The sequence below is a fragment of the Oncorhynchus tshawytscha genome, linkage group LG31 (assembly GCF_018296145.1).
Source record: "Oncorhynchus tshawytscha isolate Ot180627B linkage group LG31, Otsh_v2.0, whole genome shotgun sequence".
NCBI classification, from domain to species: Eukaryota; Metazoa; Chordata; class Actinopteri; order Salmoniformes; family Salmonidae; genus Oncorhynchus; species Oncorhynchus tshawytscha.
Window position 1 is genome coordinate 14,435,698 of NC_056459.1, and position 19,919 is coordinate 14,455,616.

Consider the following 19,919-nt stretch of genomic DNA (forward strand, 5'->3'; position numbering starts at 1 on the left):
GCATACCCATAACATGATGCAGCCACCAGTATGCCTGAAAATATGGAGAGTGGTACTCAGTAATGTGTTCTATTCGATTTGCCCCAAACATAACACTTTTGATTCAGGAGATAGTGCTTTGCCACATTTTGGAGTATTACTTTAGTGACTTGTTGCAAACAAGATGCATGTTTTGGAATATTTGCATTCTTCCTTTTCACTCTGTCAATTAGGTTAGTATTGTGGAGTAACTACAATGTTGTTGATCCATCCTCAGTTTTCTCCTATCACAGCCATTAAACTGTAACTGTTTTAAAGACACCATCGGCCTCATGGTGAAATCCCTGAGCGGTTTCCTTCCTCTTCAGCAACTGAGTTAAAAAGGACACCTGTATATTAGTAGTGACTGGGTGTATTGATACACCATCCAAAGCGTAATTTAACTTCACCATGATATTCAGTCTCAGTTTTTTTTACCAATCTAGCCTTCTTTGAAAAACCTCCCTGGTCTTTGTGGTTGAATCTGTGCTTGAAATTAATTTCTCGAATAAGGGACCTTACAGATAATTGTATGTATGGGGTACAGAGATGAGGTAGTCATTAAAAATCATGTTAACCACTATTACTGCACACACAGTGAGTCCATGCAACTTATTATGTGACTTGTTAAGCACATTTTTACTCCTGAACGTATTTAGGCTTTCCATAACAAAGGGGTAGAATACTTATTGACCTCTTAAGACATTTCAGGGTTTCATTTTTTATTAATGAATTAAACAATTTCACTTTGATATTATTAGGTATTGTGTGTAGACCAGTGACACAAAATCTCAATTGAATCCATTTTAAATTCAGGCTGTAACACAACAAAATGTGGAAAAGGTAAATGGGTGTGAATACTTTCTGAATATATACTGTATGTATACAGGCCAAGCCTAGGAAGGTTTGTGTTTAGTCAAAGAAAAAATGTAATTCTCTCGATCTCCTCCCTCCTTCTCAATGACCCTGGGTGACACTCTCTCTCCTCCATCTTCCATCTCTCTCTCTCTGACGGCCCAGTGTGTCCCCCTCTCTCTCTCGCTCTCTATCCAATGCCCAGTGTGTATATCTCTTTCTCTAAGGATATCTGACTGTGCCTGGTGACTGGCCCATCGATACGCAGTGCCGTTCATATCGGTTTGACTCCGTAAGACCGTGAATAAGTCTTTCTTTCCCATGTAGCTGCTGAGGATATCTGACTGCGGCTGTGGCTAAATGAGGCCTCCGCATCGATCCAGCCAGGTCCCACAAACCAATTACTCCAACCCCATGACGGGTGGCCTTGCTGTGGCAGAGGAAAAGGAGATGAGGGGGATAATACTGTCCCTCCCTCCCGTCCTGCACCAGACAGACAGGTTGTTTTTATCATTTCTTCCAATAAATGAGTGTAACATTCAGGGACGCATGTCAGCCTGTAGAGAGGAATCGATGGTCATTGCTGTGGGTCAGGCTTGCTCAGACCAACAGGTTCTGGTTGTCCAACGTGACTCATCCAGGACGTGGATCTCACAGTCCGATACCCACACACACTGCATGTGTGAGCCTGCGCCTGCCTGCCTGAGAATGATGCTTCGCAAGCTGAAAATACTCTCCTTCTCTCTCCTCTCTATAAATGACAGCCAGCCCTGCATGGGAGAAGAAGCCCTGACAGTGCCTCTTTTCCCCAGCCAGGGCTCTCAATAAAATGCAGGGCTGGCACACATAAGAAAGTAGAGTCTCCTGGTCCTCAAAGACCTGCTGTATAAGTCACCAGTGAATAAAGAATACAGTATGTATCTTCTCAGACACCTGGAGTGACAGGGCTCTCCAGAAGCAGCAGTCAGTCAGATGACAGCAGTCAGCAGGTGACAGCAGCTCCACAGATTATTGCAGGTTAACTGACAGCTCTTAGTGTTTCACACACACAGCCTGCTGACAGGACAGCACACAAATGACAGACAGGCAGGCTGCTGGCCCTCGTGTGGCCCTGATAGATTGTCATTCCTTTCCCGCTGAGAGCCTGTGTCATGTCCCAGCATCATCAAACTACCACAGCAGACTTCACTGACCTGGACATCCTAATGATGAACGGAACACGGAAACTGAACACAGTAAGGGAACGTATTGCTCCCTAAGAGAGATTCACTCAGGTGGATGCGCTGCTATTATGATGTCACTGTCTGTTACATCACAGACAGGGGGGGTCAAAGGGTGTAGGGTGAACAATGTTCCATCCACGCCTCTCAAAGTAGTGTACTGCTGAAAGGCATACACTGGAACACAGAGTAACACCAGGGATGTAGTGGGTAAACCCAAGGAAATGCTGATCACATACTTTCATTTTCAATTAAACAATGAAGATCATCAACCTTACACAATATGTAGCACTTCATAAGTTTGTGAGATCATTACCAATATTAGAAAAAGTTGCTAAAAAGGTTGCTAAAAATGACGAGCTAAATACAGAAGTGATAACAAGAGTTATAACAAGCGCTTTTTGGTCATATCTATAAGTGCCAGACGGAAACAAATGAAGGCGATTATTTGCCTATTCACTAATAACAGCTTTTATTTTGGGAGAACAAGAAAGTGGCTCACAGTAATTGGACAGCTCTAATCAGTTAGTGATTGTCTAAGAGAATTACACGGTAGTTTCATCAAACGTGTTATGCAATTACAAGATGACTTTATGGTCTTCACCTGGGTCTCATTATTTTGACAGCACATTAAAATAACCAACTGAAACGTGCCAAACCTTAACACCATGTAAGGTCTCACCAAAATTCTACACACACAAACAACAAAATAACATCCATTCAGCCAAGTAATACAAATGTGATAGTAGTGGGAAAAACACAGGTGATGGTGACACTTTGCATGACTGTGATAAAAATCTGGCCTGAGAGAGAGAGAGACAGAGAGAGTGTGTGAGAGAGATAGAGAGTGTGAGAGTGTGAGAGAGTGAGAGAGAGACAGAGAGAGTGTGTGAGAGAGATAGAGAGTGTGAGAGAGCGAGAGAGGATAGAGAGAGAAAGAGGTGATAATGCAATGTCTGAAAGATTCTCTCTTGCTCCTGACTGTGTGTAGTGTTGCATTGTGTAGCCTAATATAGTTTCCCCGAACTGTCTGAATACCTAATCATGACAAACCAGCAGGTAGCAAATAAGCTATTGGACTGATACTCTTTGCTTAGATGTTGAATCAAAGAGGCCATATATATTCAAATGAGGGAGCGGTACACACAGATGCATTTCATTTCTCAACACGCATTAAACAGCTTACTTACAATAGAGTCCCGACATGATCACCTGTACATGTAGGGTTCACCAACAGCGCTATAGCTAGCTGACGGTATGTTTCACCAACAGTAGTATAGCTAGCTAACGGTATGTTTCACCAACAGTAGTATAGCTAGCTGACGGTATGTTTCACCAACAGAGGTATAGCTAGCTAACGGTATGTTTCACCAACAGTACTATAGCTAGCTGACGGTATGTTTCACCAACAGTACTATAGCTAGCTGACGGTATGTTTCACCAACAGAGGTATAGCTAGCTAACGGTATGTTTCACCAACAGTACTATAGCTAGCTGACGGTATGTTTCACCAACAGTAGTATAGCTAGCTAACGGTATGTTTCACCAACAGTAGTATAGCTAGCTGACGGTATGTTTCACCAACAGAGGTATAGCTAGCTAACGGTATGTTTCACCAACAGTACTATAGCTAGCTGACGGTATGTTTCACCAACAGTAGTATAGCCAGCTAACGGTATGTTTCACCAACAGTAGTATAGCTAGCTGACGGTATGTTTCACCAACAGAGGTATAGCTAGCTAACGGTATGTTTCACCAACAGTAGTATAGCTAGCTGATGGTATGTTTCACCAACAGTAGTCTAGCTAGCTGACGGTATGTTTCACCAACAGTAGTCTAGCTAGCTGACGGTATGTTTCACCAACAGTAGTCTAGCTAGCAGACTGTACATTTCACCAACAGTAGTATAGCTAGCTGACGGTACGTTTCACCAACAGTAGTATAGCTAGCAGACAGTACGTTTCACCAACAGTACTATAGCTAGCAGACTGTACGTTTCACCAACAGTACTATAGCTAGCAGACTGTACGTTTCACCAACAGTACTATAGCTAGCAGACTGTACGTTTCAACAACAGTACTATAGCTAGCTGACGGTATGTTTCACCAACAGTAGTCTAGCTAGCAGACGGTATGTTTCACCAACAGTAGTATAGCTAGCTGACGGTATGTTTCACCAACAGTAGTCTAGCTAGCTGACGGTATGTTTCACCAACAGTAGTCTAGCTAGCAGACTGTACATTTCACCAACAGTAGTCTAGCTAGCAGACTGTACATTTCACCAACAGTAGTATAGCTAGCTGACGGTACGTTTCACCAACAGTAGTATAGCTAGCAGACAGTACGTTTCACCAACAGTACTATAGCTAGCAGACTGTACGTTTCACCAACAGTACTATAGCTAGCAGACTGTACGTTTCACCAACAGTACTATAGCTAGCAGACTGTACGTTTCAACAACAGTACTATAGCTAGCTGACGGTATGTTTCACCAACAGTAGTCTAGCTAGCAGACGGTATGTTTCACCAACAGTAGTATAGCTAGCTGACGGTATGTTTCACCAACAGTAGTCTAGCTAGCTGACGGTATGTTTCACCAACAGTAGTCTAGCTAGCTGACGGTATGTTTCACCAACAGTAGTCTAGCTAGCAGACTGTACATTTCACCAACAGTAGTATAGCTAGCTGACGGTACGTTTCACCAACAGTAGTATAGCTAGCAGACAGTACGTTTCACCAACAGTACTATAGCTAGCAGACTGTACGTTTCACCAACAGTACTATAGCTAGCAGACTGTACGTTTCACCAACAGTACTATAGCTAGCAGACTGTACGTTTCACCAACAGTACTATAGCTAGCTGACGGTATGTTTCACCAACAGTAGTCTAGCTAGCAGACGGTACGTTTCACCAACAGTAGTATAGCTAGCTGACGGTATGTTTCACCAACAGTAGTCTAGCTAGCAGATGGTACGTTTCACCAACAGTACTATAGCTAGCTGACGGTATGTTTCACCAATAGTAGTCTAGCTAGCAGACGGTACGTTTCACCAACAGTAGTATAGCTAGCTGACGGTATGTTTCACCAACAGTAGTCTAGCTAGTAGACAGTACGTTTCACCAACAGTAGTCTAGCTAGCAGACTACGTTTCACCAACAGTAGTCTAATTAGTAGACTGTACGTTTCACCAACAGGAGTCTAGCTAGCTGACTGTACGTTTCACCAACAGCGTTCAAGGGCTGAGGGTTTAGGGCCGATGGCTGTCTACTTTGAGTTTGAAACGCAGCCAGAGTAGACAGCCCTCGGCCCTAAATCCTCAGCCTTTGAATGACGTTTTATATCGTCACATCTGAGTGTACCTTAAATGTCCCTTGCCCAAGCGAGGAAGAGTGATGACCGGAGAGGCAAAGTCCTTGGTGGAAATCTTGAAGTTGAGCTTAAAAACAACCAACCGAAAGTTATTAATGTACCTAGTAAGCGAACGTAGCTAGCTTGCACTCCTGTCAGGTAGCTAGCTACAGTTACCCATAGCTGGCTAGCTAGTTTTATAATTTATTCCAATAAAATTCACCACTGGCTGACAGTACATTTCACCAACAGCAGCTAGCTGACAGTACATTTCACAGTCTCTGCTGCAAAAGATAACAGCATGTCAACAGTATGAGCCTTCCATCCTTCAACAGTTCTTAAGACAGCGATCTGTTTGTGTTTCTCCCCATTTTCCTGTATAAGCGCCTGATTAAACCAGACTGAATACAAGGTTCAGTCTGGTTTAACCAGGATATGTGATAGATGGTGCAGGCAGGAGGAGAGCAGTATCAACAAAGCAGAAATCTGTAAAGTCTAGCTCTGACACATTATAGCGCCACACACACAGGAGACACAGACCCACACAGCTGTGTTTCGTTTAGAAATGTCAGGTAATTTGTCTTTCAGGGATGAAAAGGCTGCCTCTGGGGAAACTCTTGTTTCCTTTACAGAAATCAATGAAAGGAGTTTTTATTTGATGGAAAGTGGAGTAGTGGGGAAACAGGGCTGGTAAATGCCTTAACAATATGGTAAGTAAAAATCCTCTGTGGCTAAGCTGGAGAAAATAGAAAATAAATAGATGTTTAGGTCATGAAAATACTTTAGCTGTTTCAAACACCACCGTAACACTAAATCAAACGAAATGGGTTTGAAACTATATAATATAAGACCAATTCTGTGTGGTAGATATTCTACATTGCATCTGCATAATGTGGCGTTGTGTGCTGGCTATCTCTGCCGACCCGGCTGGTGCTGTAGTTGGAGGAGGAGAGGAAGACTTGTGATTTATGCCCACTCATCATCCAAAGTGACACACTGGATTGTTCTCCGGCCGTGATAAATGTCCTATAAACAGGCACGCTAAGGCTCTTCAATGTGCTAACTCTTGACCAATACATCCATATATCCCATCCTCACAGAGGACAGCTCTAAATGTGCTAACATTCTATCCACTGGAAGTTCCCAACTTCGCAGGGCACAGGGGCTGGAACGACCCAGGAATGGCTATGGCAGTCTGGTCTCTGATCACAACATTAGCCCAGCAGAGCGATAGCTAGGATCACGTTCTGATCCTCTTCAGCCCATAGCCAAACAAATCATCCTCTCCATGTTTGTGTTGTTCCCCTAATGCTGAGGTTCAAACACAACAGAAGCCAGTTTCAGAATGACAAAGCTCTGGTAAATACTAAATTGCTGTGTATATGCTGGGATACTCCTAATAAGCACATGTTGGTGATGAGGAGGATTATTCACATGAACAACAGTGGAGCGGCTAGCTATTGTTACAATGGGACAGTTGTCAGGTTGATATTGACTGTCCACAGAGAAGAGAAGAAGAAGGAGGATGGTGTAGCTACTGTGTAACTGATGTGGCAAAGATATACCTGTGGAACGTGATGGACATGGAATCTCTGCTTGATGATAAGGAGGGTTGATAGACAGAGTCTGGGTGACAGGGCTAAAAAAAACAGGCAGGTAAATGGGGCAGATCCTGACAGCATCGCCCCTGATTTTCACCTCCTTCTCTTTTGCCACTCACAACTCTTCAGGCCCTGTTTAGTATGGGGGACCTGTTCATCACAGCAGCCCCTTTACTTCCCCTCAGCCCCTTCAATCACCCACTCACTGTCAGGGCTAGACTGCAGAGAACCATGAGACCAACAGTATTCAAAGTAAGTCTCTCCTGTGTTGTCATCAGTAGAGTGATAGGACCATTGGGAGCTGAGGGACTGGAAGCCATGTGAAAGCCTGGATCAGGATGGCATCAGGCCACACAGCTACCATGATCCTCCCAGGGGAGCCATCCTCTTCCTCCCCGCATACACTACCTCCATCCCAGCGTTACCTCTGTGTGCTGACTTAGGGACATAAGGCTGACTAGACTATGTGTATGTGTCTGTACCATTCTCTCTACCCATCCCCAGCTGAGGGACTGTCCAATCTCATGGTCAGGGAGGGTGTACCCTGCCCAGTCCCATCCAGCACCACCATGGTGCTCTTCCTCCTGGCTTTTGGGCTCCTGACCAGAGCCTTAAAGGCAAGATGTCCCCAGTGTGTACTGATCACCCAGCCGCCTGTAACCACTCCAAACGACCATCTGTCTGAGTAGACACACACATACGCACACACACAGAGCCCATTCAAAAAGAGCTGTCTTATTAAATGATGTCCTGCCTTTTACAGCTGCCCCACCTTACTCTCTCTCTCTCCCTTCCTCTCCCTCTCTCCCTGTTGACCTCTTTATCAACCCAAACATTTGTCTTGCCATTCATGGATGAATTTGAATTCTGTTAAGACGGGTTCCCGGTAGCAGCCTGGAAGGGCAAAGTCCTCTCCCTCTCCTTGTGTTTCTCTCTCGCCATATCTAGGTCTCTCCTCTCTCCCACTGCTTAGCTACTGCAGAGCCATGTCTCAATACATGGGAGATACTGTATACAGGGCTCTGGTCAAAGGTAATGCACTAAAAAGGGAATAGGGTACCATGTGGGACGTAGGGTCAGTCAGAGCCCCAGAGAGCCCCTGAGAGCCAGAGTTGCCTGTGCTAACTCGGCATACAGATGTCTGTTTATTTAACTCCAGTCTATTAAGCTGACGTGGAGACAGCCAAGAGAAGGTGTGCCACTTTGGCTTTAATTCAATTGTTAGCAGAGGAGAAGTAATCAATGAGGCTATTTCCATAACGCTACTCCAGGCCGGCTGCACGTAAACCCTGCTACTGCTGCTGCTGCCACCTGGTTCCCTGGGCCTTATTCAGAAAGATTTAAATGCTATGAGCATAGCACTACAACGGGCTGCAGAACACACAAACCCTGCTACTGCTGCTGCTTCTGCCAACCACCCTGTATGGGCCCTGTTCAGTAGGGAGGAAACGTTTTGAAACAGACTGAAACAGGGAGGTACGGAGACAGATAGTAGAGCATACAGAAGGTGGCAGAGACCAGGGCGCCATATGTGGTCAAGAATCGAGAAAGCCAGGCTCTCTAAAGGTGCATCCATTTCTCTCTACGCTCCCCGTGGAATGCGACTGATACTACAGGGAACACACAGCCCACTGACTGAACCCTAAAGCAACATGGTCTCTGACAGCTAGCTGTAAACAGAGTAACAAACAGACAAACATATTTGGCGATGTACATCCCATGGCAATGTGGCAGATTAAAACAATAGTTTATGGTTATGCAGTTAATAGTTCCTTCTCACCAGGATATTATATTGCTCTCATTTAATGGTATTTGTCCGTCTCATTCTACCCATTCATCTCTATCCCTTCATCCCTCTTTCGGTGACTCATGTTTTGGAGGAGAAGACCCCTCCAGGTTTTCTGGAGTGTCAGGATCGTTTGTCACAGATAATCAGGCCGACCAGCCAGTAACCTTTTGAAAAACAATAGGGGAAGATACACCAAGCACACCAAAGTACCTCGGATGACATTTAAGCAGGGAGGGTGTGTGTGTGTGTGTGTAACACTATCAAATAAAGTACCAGCTTTTCAGCTGCCGAAGACAGGTGTGTGTCCAATGTTGACATCATCGCTGAAGTTGTAGGCATATTTATTATCCAGAGCAGCTGCCAGACAGACAGAAATCGATTGAGACACGTGTCCACACAATTCTTGATGAAAAATGGTCTCGAATCAACAAATCGCTGTGAGAGGAGTCAGCCATTATACCTGCTCAGTCAGCCAATAGTATTGATGCTTTCTGCCCATGGAGAGGCCCAATAGCAGGCTATGTAGAGAGCAGGGCGGGTGGCCCGCATGACACCAGTGTACTGTGGGGTCAGTAATTATTGGCACCCTTGGTAAAGATGAGCATCAAAAACTGTATAAAATAATAATACAAATATTGAGCTATACTGTATGCTCAAATTGTATTGTATATTAATACAATTGTTCAGAGAAAAGAGAAAGACATTTGGTTTAAAGCAGCATTCAGCAGCTGAAACAACCACAAAGTGTACTACTCCCTGCCAGCTGAGGGCTGGGCCTGGAGAAACGTAACCACGCTCAAATTCATAGACAGAGCTATGGATGCAAGGACTAACCATCCATGATACCACTTTTATAGTTTTAACCATGTTTTGAGGCTGTTTACTAAATTTACGTCATTTAAATTGTTTACAAACATTGGAGAAAAAACAAGCTGATATTTTCGGTTCTGATGGGTTACAACAGTTGAACCAAGCTCATGAAGCATTTAGAAGTTATTTTCTTCAAGAATCAAATGGGTATATATCTAATTCATACATCTAAAAATGAATGTATCAGCTTCAGATTTCCCCTTTAACAAGTAATACAAAATACATTTGATAAAAGACAGTGGTCAAAATGATTGGCTCCCCTGTTTGTAATACTTTAGCGCCCTCACCCTCCGAGGATAACGACACAGCCTTCTTGTTTTATGAGTTTGAAGAACACAAAAGGTTTTTGGCTAAAACGATCTGAAAAGCTTAGGTATTGAGGAATTGTCTAAGACCAATCACAATGTATTCTCCAACCTCATAAAACATTTAGAACAAGGCTCAGTGTTGTTGTCCTCACAAGGGGAGGGTGCTGGAGTATTACAAACAGGGGAGACAATAACCTGAGCAATTCCATTAGAATAAAATAATCACATTTTTTCATTACTTTTTTGCATACCATATAGCTCAGTATTTGTATTATTTATTTTATAGTATTTTTTGCTGTCAATCTTTATCATAGGTGCAGATAATTATGTTAATTCATTATTATTATATACACTGAGTATACCAAACATTAGGAACACCTTCCTAATTTTGAGTTGTCCCTCCCCCCCTCACCCCCACAGATTTGTTAAGTTGGCCGGATGTCCTTTGGTTGGTGGACCAGTCTTGATACACATGGGAAACGGTTGAACGTGAAAACCCCCGCACCTAATATCATACCCCGTTCAAAGGCGCTGAAATGTTTTGTCTTGTGGATTTAACAAGTGACATCAAAGGAGATCATAGCTTTCACCTGGATTCACCTGGTCAGTCTATGTCATGGAAAGAGTAGGTCCGAATGTTTTGTATACTCAGTGTATATAAAGAACTACATGGCACATAAACTAGTAATTGGTTTGTAGAGAACATGTTGAAGCACAAAACAGTGTAAAAATATGAATGCTTACAAAATAAAGAGAAATACTACTGAAAAACGTCACTCATAGAACTTATTATTATGTTTGTTGAGGCTCACTAGACCAGAATGAATCACGATGAACATGTTAAGGTAGAAGTAATGCAGTACAGCCTGTTTACATGGCTACTTAGTCCCCCTCTATACCCCACACTGAAACAACACTAATAAAGGGAGGTACCAGACATGCAAATACACCTTACATTACTACTCTGTAATTGGCTGGTGAATCAAATATCTTCTTCCCCGCCAAGGCATTAGAGAAAGTGACTGATATAGATGATCATATCAGTGTGCGTGTATGTGTGTGTACTCTGTTCTGGAGTAGCTAGGTTGTTGTTGCTCTGCTGCTGCCTAAAGGGGGTAATCAGTTCCTAATGGTCCCTAGCTCTATGGCTGACTCCCTCACTCCCCATTCAATAATAAGCCCCTAAGCAAACAGGAAGGCTTAAAGACCCTTTCTGTTTCTGCCACTTTCCCCGTTTTTCCATTGTTGGAAAAGTCCACAATTAAATATTCATGGGTTGCTACAATATGGTAATGTGAAGAAGTCACTGTAGATCCCCTAAAGCTCTGTCAGGTTGGATGGGGAGTGTCGCTGCACAGCTATTTTCAGGTCTCTCCAGAGATGTTCGATCGGGTTCAAGTTCAGGCTCTGGCTGGACCATTCAAGGACATTCAGAGACATGTCCCAAAGCCATTCCTGTGTTGTCTTGGCTGTGTGATTAGGGTTGTTGTCCTGTTTGAGGTCCTGAGTGCTCAGGAGCAGGTTTTCATCAAGGATCTCTCTGTACTTTGCTCCGTTCATTTTTCCCTCGATCCTGACTAGCCTCCCAGTCCCTGCCGCTGAAAAACATCCCCACAGCATGATGCTGCATTGGAGGGATGTTGCGAGGTTTCTTCCAGACGTGACGCTTGGCATTCAGGCCAAAGAGTTAAATCTTGGTTTCATCAGACCAGATAATCTTGTTCCTAATGGTCAGAGTCCTTTAGGTGCCTTTTGGCAAACTCCAAACAGGCTGTCATTTGACTTTTACTGAGAAGTGGGTTCCGTCTGGCCATTCTACCATAAAGGCCTGATTGGTGGAGTGCTGCAGAGATGGTTGTCCTTCTGGAAGGTTCTCCCATCTCTACAGAAGAAATCTAGAGCTCTGTAAGAGTGACCATCAGGTTCTTGGTTACCTCCCTGGCCAGGGCCCTTCTCCCCTGATTGCTCAGTTTGGCCGGGCGGACAGCTTTAGGAAGAGTTTTGGTGGTTCCAAACTTCTTCCATTTAAGAATAGAGGCCACTGTATTCTTCGGGAATTTCAATGCTGTAGAATTTTTTTGGTACCCTTCCCCAGATCTGTGCCTCGACACAATCCTGTCTCGGATTTTTACAGACAATTACTTCGATCTCATGTCTTTGGTTTTTGCTCTGACATGCATTGTCAACTGTGGGACCTTATTGACAGGTGTGATATTGACAGGTGTGTGCCTTTCCAAATCATGTCCAATCAAGTTGTAGAAACATCTCAAGGATGATCAATGGAAACAGGATGCACCTGAACTCAATTTCGACTCTCATAGCAAAGGGTCTGAATACTTACAGTATGTAAATAAGGTACTTCTGTTTTTTATATTTCATAAATTAAAAAACGGTTTTCGCTTTGTCATTATGGGGTAGATTAATGAGGCCATTTAAAAAATAAGAATAAGGCTGTAACGTAATAAAATGTGGAAAAAGTCAAGGGGTCTGAATACTTTCCGAACGCGCTGTAGCCAGTAAGCTATTGGAAGTCTGATTCCCTGGCAATGTCCAAGACAGTGGATAGAAAGGGCTACACTTTAAACCCAATTCAGAGATACTGTCATTGTGTTCTGCCAGCAGCATACCACACTGCATCCCACTGCTGGCTTGCCACTGAAGCTAAGCAAGGTTGTTCCCTGGATGGGAGACCAGATGCTGCTGGAAGTGTTGTTGGGGGGCCAGTAGGAGGCACTCTTTCCTCTGGTCAAAAAAAAAAGATCCCAATGCCCCAGTGCAGTGATTGGGGACATTGCCCTGTCACTAAAGATGCCATGGCATTTATCGTAAGAGTAGGGGTGTTAACCCTGGTGTCCTGGTTAAATTCCCAATCTGGTCCTCATACAATTATGTCCACCGAATTAGAGGTTGACCGATTAATCGGAATGGCCGATTAATTAGGGCCGATTTCAAGTTTTCATAACAATCGGAAATCGGTATTTTCGGACACCGATTTTTTTTACACCTTTATTTAATCTTTATTTAATTAGGCAAGTCAGTTAAGGACACATTCTTATTTTCAATGACGGCCTAGGAACGGTGGGTTAACTGCCTTGTTCAGGGGCTGAACGACAGATTTTTACCTTGTCAGCTTGGGGATTCAATCTTGCAACCTTTCAGTTAACTAGTCCAACGCTCTAACCACCTGATTACATTGCACTCCACGAGGAGACTGCCTGTTAAGCGAATGCAGTAAGCCAAGGTAAGTTGCTAGCTAGCATTAAACGTATCTTATAAAAAACAATCAATCAATCATAATCACTAGTTAACTACACATGGTTGATGATATTACTAGTTTATCTAGCGTGTCCTGCGTTGCATATAATCGATGCGGTGCGTATTCGCGAAAAAGGACTGTCGTTGCTCCAATGTGCACCTAACCATAAACATCAATGCCTTTCTTAAAATCAATACACAGATGTATATATTTTTAAACCTGCATATTTAGCTAAAATAAATCAAGGTTAGCAGGCAATAAACCAGGTGAAATTGTGTCACTTCTCTTGCCTTCATTGCACACAGAGTCAGTGTATATGCAACAGTTTGGGCCGCCTAATATGCCAGAATTTTACGTAATTATGACATAACATTGCAGGTTGTGCAATGTAACAGGAATATTTAGACTTACGGATGCCACCCGTTAGATAAAATACGGAACGGTTCCGTATTTCACTGAAAGAATAAACGTCTTGTTTTCGAGATGATAGTTTCCGGATTCGACCATATTAATGACCTAAGGCTCGTATTTCTGTGTGCTATTATGTTATACCTAAGTCTATGATTTGATAGAGCAGTCTGACTGAGCGGGGGTAGGCACCAGCAGGCTCGTAAGCATTCATTCAAACAGCACTTTTGTGCGTTTTGCCAGCAGCTCTTCGCTGTGCTTCAAGCATTGAGCTGTTTATGACTTCAAGCCTATAAACTCCCGAGGTTAGGCTGGTGTAACCGATATGAAATGGCTAGCTAGTTAGCGGGGTGCGCGCTAATAGCGTTCCAAACGTCACTCTGAGACTTGGAGTAGTTGTTCCCCTTGCTCTGCAAGGGCCGCGGCTTTTGTGGAGCAATGGGTAACGCTGCTTTGAGGGTGGCTGTTGTCGATGTGTTCCTGGTTCGAACCCAGGCAGGAGCGAGGAGAGGGACGGAAGCTATACTGTTACACTGGCAATACTAAAGTACCTATAAGAACATCCAATAGTCAAAGGTTAATGAAATACAAATGATATAGAGAGAAATAGTCCTATAATTCCTATAATAACTACAACCTAAAACTTCTTACCTGGGAATATTGAAGACTCATGTTAAAAGGAACCACCAGCTTTCATATGTTCTCATGTTCTGAGCAAGGAACTTAAACGTTAGCTTTCTTACATGGCACATATTGCACTTTTACTTTCTTCTCCAAGACTTTGATTTTGCATTATTTAAACCAAATTGAACATGTTTCATTATGTATTTGAGGCTAAATTGATTTTATTGATGTATTATTTTAAGTTAAAATAAGTGTTTGTTCTGTATTGTTGTAATTGTCATTATTACAAATCATTTTTTATTTTTTATTAAATCGGCCGATTACTCGGTAGCGGCTTTTTTGGGTCCTCCAATAAATCGGTATCGGCGTTGAAAAATCATAATCGCTCTACACCTAATCACTGCCAGCTTCCAATTGGCTCGTTCACCCCTTTTCCCCTGTAACTATTCCCAAGGTCATTGCTGTAACTTATAAGGGTCAAGGGTTAAAATAAAGGGTTAAATAGGAAAAAAAATCGAATGGTACAAGAATGAACAAATTGTGAGGATGAGTTATTGATTTTGTTGACACATAGCTGCTCATCAATGATATCTTGGGGCAAAGTGACTTCTGTCATTATCTATCATTAGGAACACTGTCGAGACATCAGGACAAATAGTCTCTCACTAACCCAATTAGACCTCACCTTAACTAAGCAACAATGGAAAGCAAACAATATATTCCTGTTTCAATGGAATTAGAGTAAATAACCGTCAATTTCTTATCTCTTCTAACATGGCCACAACCTGGTAAGACAATTCTATACACCACACTCAAAACACATAAAAGAGAAACCATTAGTTACCAAATGCTTCAGGGCTAAACGGATTGCAGTATGAAAATACAGTATACATAACCCTAGGCTAACAGTTAGCCAATCATGTGTCTACTGTAAGAGGCTAACCTTAGCTGTAACCACATTAAATGAATCCACCCACTCGGTGTTCGGATTATTTGATCCCGAGGGAGAATGCTTAAGAGAAGGGCCATCATTGAGACCATGATAGCTACTCTGATAACACCATTCTAACAGGCTGGGACAAATGAACTGCATTCTTATCGTAGAGGACAGTGTGCACACGGATGCATGCGCGCACACACACACACACACACCCCCTCCTGAAGACTGCGATGTGATGATGTGCTCCTCAAAATGACCTAAAATGTTCCTCTGAAAGTAATAGACTAGAAATAAAAGAAGTAGAACCTCTAAGTGTCAGAAGATCTGGGTCCTTTGATGACTCAGACAGAAGTGAGTTTGGAGAATTGTTCATGAGAACAGAAACGCTGAAGATAAAATGTCCTCATCTACTGTGTCACCGTAACAGATGTCTCTCTTTCTGCTAAACCAGGAGACACTAAACTGACTAATGAACACACTCACTAACCTCCAAGAAAAGGCAGCACTGTTCGGCGAACATAAATACACCCCCGCACACACTTAATAAATAAATGAAAGCTGATATTTGAGAGGTGGTTCACAGATGGTGAGCCCCAGAAAGGGAGGGAAGCTCCTCCAAGTCTCTCTGTGGTGTCCCAGGGTGCTTCACACGTCCCCCAGCCACTCCAGTACTGCCTTCTGACAGCTCCCTAAAATAGCCCCGCTGTCTATTATAAATGCAAATAGAAAACATGACTTGAGACAGATGTGGTGGGATTGTGTGGGCTGGTGTGTTAATTGCCAGGTCTAGTGGTTTGGGTTCGTAGGGTTCGGCACCTCCATAGGAACGATGGTGATTGACACTTCTAATTCAAACAGTTCATGCCTCATCACGATCAATGATCATAATGTCTTTGGACGGATCATTTGAGTAGGGACAAGAATACCCATACATTTCAGTGGTTTTACGTCAATGGTAATGCCAAGCATCTCCTACATCGCACAGTGTGTGTGTGTGTATATGTGTGTGTATGTGTACTCACCCCACTGTAGAGGTGCCAGCTGCAGGTGCTCGAGGACCAACTGGTTGAGAACTCCCTCCACACTGGCCTCTCCCTGGCGACGCACAGACGGGTGAGCTAGGGTTAAGGACTACAGACTGGTCTGGAGGGGGCTGGGGACTCAGTGTCTCTGATGACATTTGCAATTAATAGAGAGAAAGGGTTCACAAGTATTAATGTTAAAACTAAGGTAAAATAGTACAGTGGTATTTTCCCTCCCTTTAACTGGATATGAGACAAGGGCAAATTTCTTTAGTGACAAAAACGAGACTGCAGCCACACTCAGCGCAAGCGGTACCAATGCACCAAATCTGGAACAGACAGGAGCCAGAACAGCTTCTACCCCAAGCCATAAGACTGCTAAATAGGTAGTTAAATAGTTAACCAATAGCTACCCGGAATATCTACACTGACCCTTTTTGCACTCTTCTGACTCATCACATCCGCTGCTGTTACTGTTTATTATCTATCCTGTTGCATAGTCACTTCATCCCTACCTGTATGTACAGCTGAAGTTGGATGTTTACATACACCGTAGCCGTAGGGCCTGACATTTAATCCTGGTAAAAATTCCCTGTCTTAGGTCAGTTAGGATCACCATTTCATTTTAAGAATGTGAAATGTCAGAATAATAGTAGAGAGAATGATTTATTTCAGCTTTTCTTTCTTTCAGCACATTCCCAGTGGGTCAGAAGTTTACATACACTCAATTAGTATTTGGTAGCATTGCCTTTAAATTCTTTAACTTGGGTCATACGTTTCGGGTAGCCTTCCACAAGCTTCCCACAATAAGTTGGGTGAATTTTTGGCTCATTCCTCCTGACAGAGCTGGTGTAACTGAGTCAGGTTTGTAGGCCTCCTTGCTCGCACATGCTTTTTTCTGTTCTGCCCACAAATTTTCTATGGGATTGAGGTCAGGGCTTTGTGATGGCCACTCCAATATTTTGCCTTTGTCGTCCTTAAGCCATTTTGCCACAACTTTGGAAGTATGCTTGGTGTCATTGTACATTTGGAAGACCCATTTGCGACCAAGCTTTAACTTCCTGAATGATGTCTTGAGATGTTGCTTCAATACATCCACATCATTTTCCTCCCTCATGATGCCATCTATTTTGTGAAGTGCACCAGTCCCTCCTGCAGCAAAGCATCCCCACAACATGATACTGCCACCCCCTTGCTTCAAGGTTGGGATGGTGTTATTCAGCTTCCAAGCCTCCCACTTTTTCCTCCAAACATAACGATGGTCATTATGGCCAAACAGTTCTATTTGTCTTTCAACAGACCAGAGGACATTTCTCCAAAAAGTACCATCTTTGTCCCCATGTGCAGTTGCAACCTGTAGTCTGGCTTATTTATGGCCGTTTTGGAGCAGTGGCTTCTTCCTTGCTGAGCGGCCTTTCAGGTTATATTGATATAGGACTCGTTTTACTGTGGATATAGATACTTTTATACCTGTTTCCTCCAGCATCTTCACAAGGTCCTTTGCTGTTGTTCTGGGATTGATTCGCTCTTTTCGCACCAATAACGTTCATCTCTAGGAGACAGAACGCGTCTCCTTCCTGAGCGAAATGATGGCTGCGTGGTCACATGGTGTTCATAATTGTACAGATGAACGTGGTACCTTCAGGCGTTTGGAAATTGCTCCCAAGGATGAATCAGACTTGTGGAGGTGTCCAATTGTTATTCTTTATTCTTGGCTGATTTCTTTTGATTATCCCATGATGTCAAGCAAAGAGGCACTGAGTTTGAAGGTAGGCCTTGAAATACATCCACAGATACACCTCCAATTGACTCAAATGATGTTAATTAGCCTGTCAGAAGCTTCTAAAGCCATGAAATAATTTTCTGGAATTTTCCAAGCTGTTTAAAGGCACAGTCAACTTAGTGTATGTAAACTTCTGACCCACTGGAATTGTGATACAGTGAACTACAAGTGAAACAATCTGGTCTGTAAACAATTGTTGGAAAAATTACTTGTGTCATGCACAAAGTAGATGTCCTAACCGACTTGCCAAAACTATAGTTTGTTAACAAGAAATGTGTGGTGGTTGAAAAATGAGTTCTAATGGCTCCAACCTCAGTGTATGTAAACTTCTGACTTCAACTGTAGATACCTCAATTACCTTGTACCCTTGCACATCGGTACTGGTACAACTTGAAACTATAGCCAAGTTATCGTTACTCATTAAACAAATAAAAAAGAATCCCCTTTATTTAACCAGGTAGACTAGTTGAGAACAAGGTCTCATTTACAACTGTGACCTGGCCAAGATAAAGCAAAGCAGTGCGACACAAACAACAACACAGAGTTACACATGGAGTAAACAAGCGTCCAGTCAATAACACAATAGAAAAAAAAGAACGTCTATTTACAGTGTGTATTTATTTATTCCTTCAATTATTATTTTTCTCTCCGCATTGTCAGGAAGGGCCCATAAGTAAGCATTTCACTGATACTCTACACCTGTTGTTTATGAAGCACGTGACAGATAAAATGTGATTTGATAACAAACTAACAAAGTGGCAAATATACACCTGAGAAATATGTGAAGAGAGAGTGAGAGAGAGAGCGATGGAGAGAGAGAGAAAAAAGAGATAAAAAGAGAGGATTTATGAAGTATGATTCTCCAGTGTAGCTTTAAATTGGCTGCAGCCCAGTGGTTGATAGATAAGCCTGTGGCTCCCTGGTTGCCTAGTGACTCTGTTAGGAGAGCTGAGGGCTCGAGGAGGACAGAGATTCACGGTTGGCTGGCTGGCCATTACTGTACAGTTCATGTTCTGTTCTATATGTGGAAAAGAAGCTCTCTGTGTAGACTGCCCTAGGCTTGGTGTTAGACAATACCAGACCAGGCTACATACAGTAGAAATACAGGAAGTGCTACTATAACAGTCTTTGGGTCAAAGGTCATTGAGACGGTCTTATTCCCCAGTGTCATATCGGAATGTTGTGATTAAGAAACATAATATCCATTCACAAATCTCATTCAGGGTGATGCAATGAGAACCCTGAAAAGTAAAACTGCCTTAACAACCCAACGAGTCATAAAGATGCATCTTCTCAACCATTAGTGGAGGGAATAATGGAAATAATTTTCATTATTGTGTAATTGGTCTCATAATAAGGACTGGGATTATCTAAAAACTTCTCACATCTCAGAGAGAAAACACATTGTGTATAAAGCCTACAGAGCAGTCCGCTCCTCAGCCAAGTCATGTCTCAAAACCGCCCACGCTTCCATGTCTTCTAGCCTAGCATGGTTTCTGGGAGCAACACTGCAAGTCAACCTGTCACTCCAATCTGATTGGTTGGCTAAGAACCCACATTTAGCTCTGCCTGTCGAGTCCTTCTGTTCCTGAACACTCAGTAACACGCATTTATCAGAGAAGAACAACAAGATTATAATTGAGGTTATAACCGTTGAACCTTTCCTTGGTGACATCGTAGGGCTGGCTAGGGAGCTAATGCTGCTAATGCTGAGTACTCAGATAAACAGAGCTGTCATAAAGACATTACGTTGATAATATGTTATGATAAAGAAAACCTGCTCCTCTGGTCCACCACACAGCTGACAGTGTGAATAATGACTGGAATAATACTGTGCTGCTGTAAAACCACATAGTTAGAATGACTAGAATGGACA

At 42.9% G+C, this 19,919-nt stretch overlaps 1 protein-coding gene across 3 annotated transcripts in view; it reads right to left on the reverse strand.

Moving 5' to 3' along the window:
- LOC112229318 (trafficking protein particle complex subunit 9-like) overlaps window positions 1-19,919 on the reverse strand; it is a 319,826-nt gene that overhangs the window by 57,725 nt on the left and 242,182 nt on the right. For all 3 annotated transcript variants that reach the window (XR_006080512.1, XM_042310185.1, XM_042310184.1), the window contains one exon: window positions 16,261-16,351. Coding sequence is in view for 2 of the 3 variants with exons in the window: in XM_042310185.1 (XP_042166119.1) it covers window positions 16,261-16,351 (91 nt within the window). In the remaining variant the exon portion in view is untranslated. The remainder of the gene's footprint in view (window positions 1-16,260; window positions 16,352-19,919) is intronic.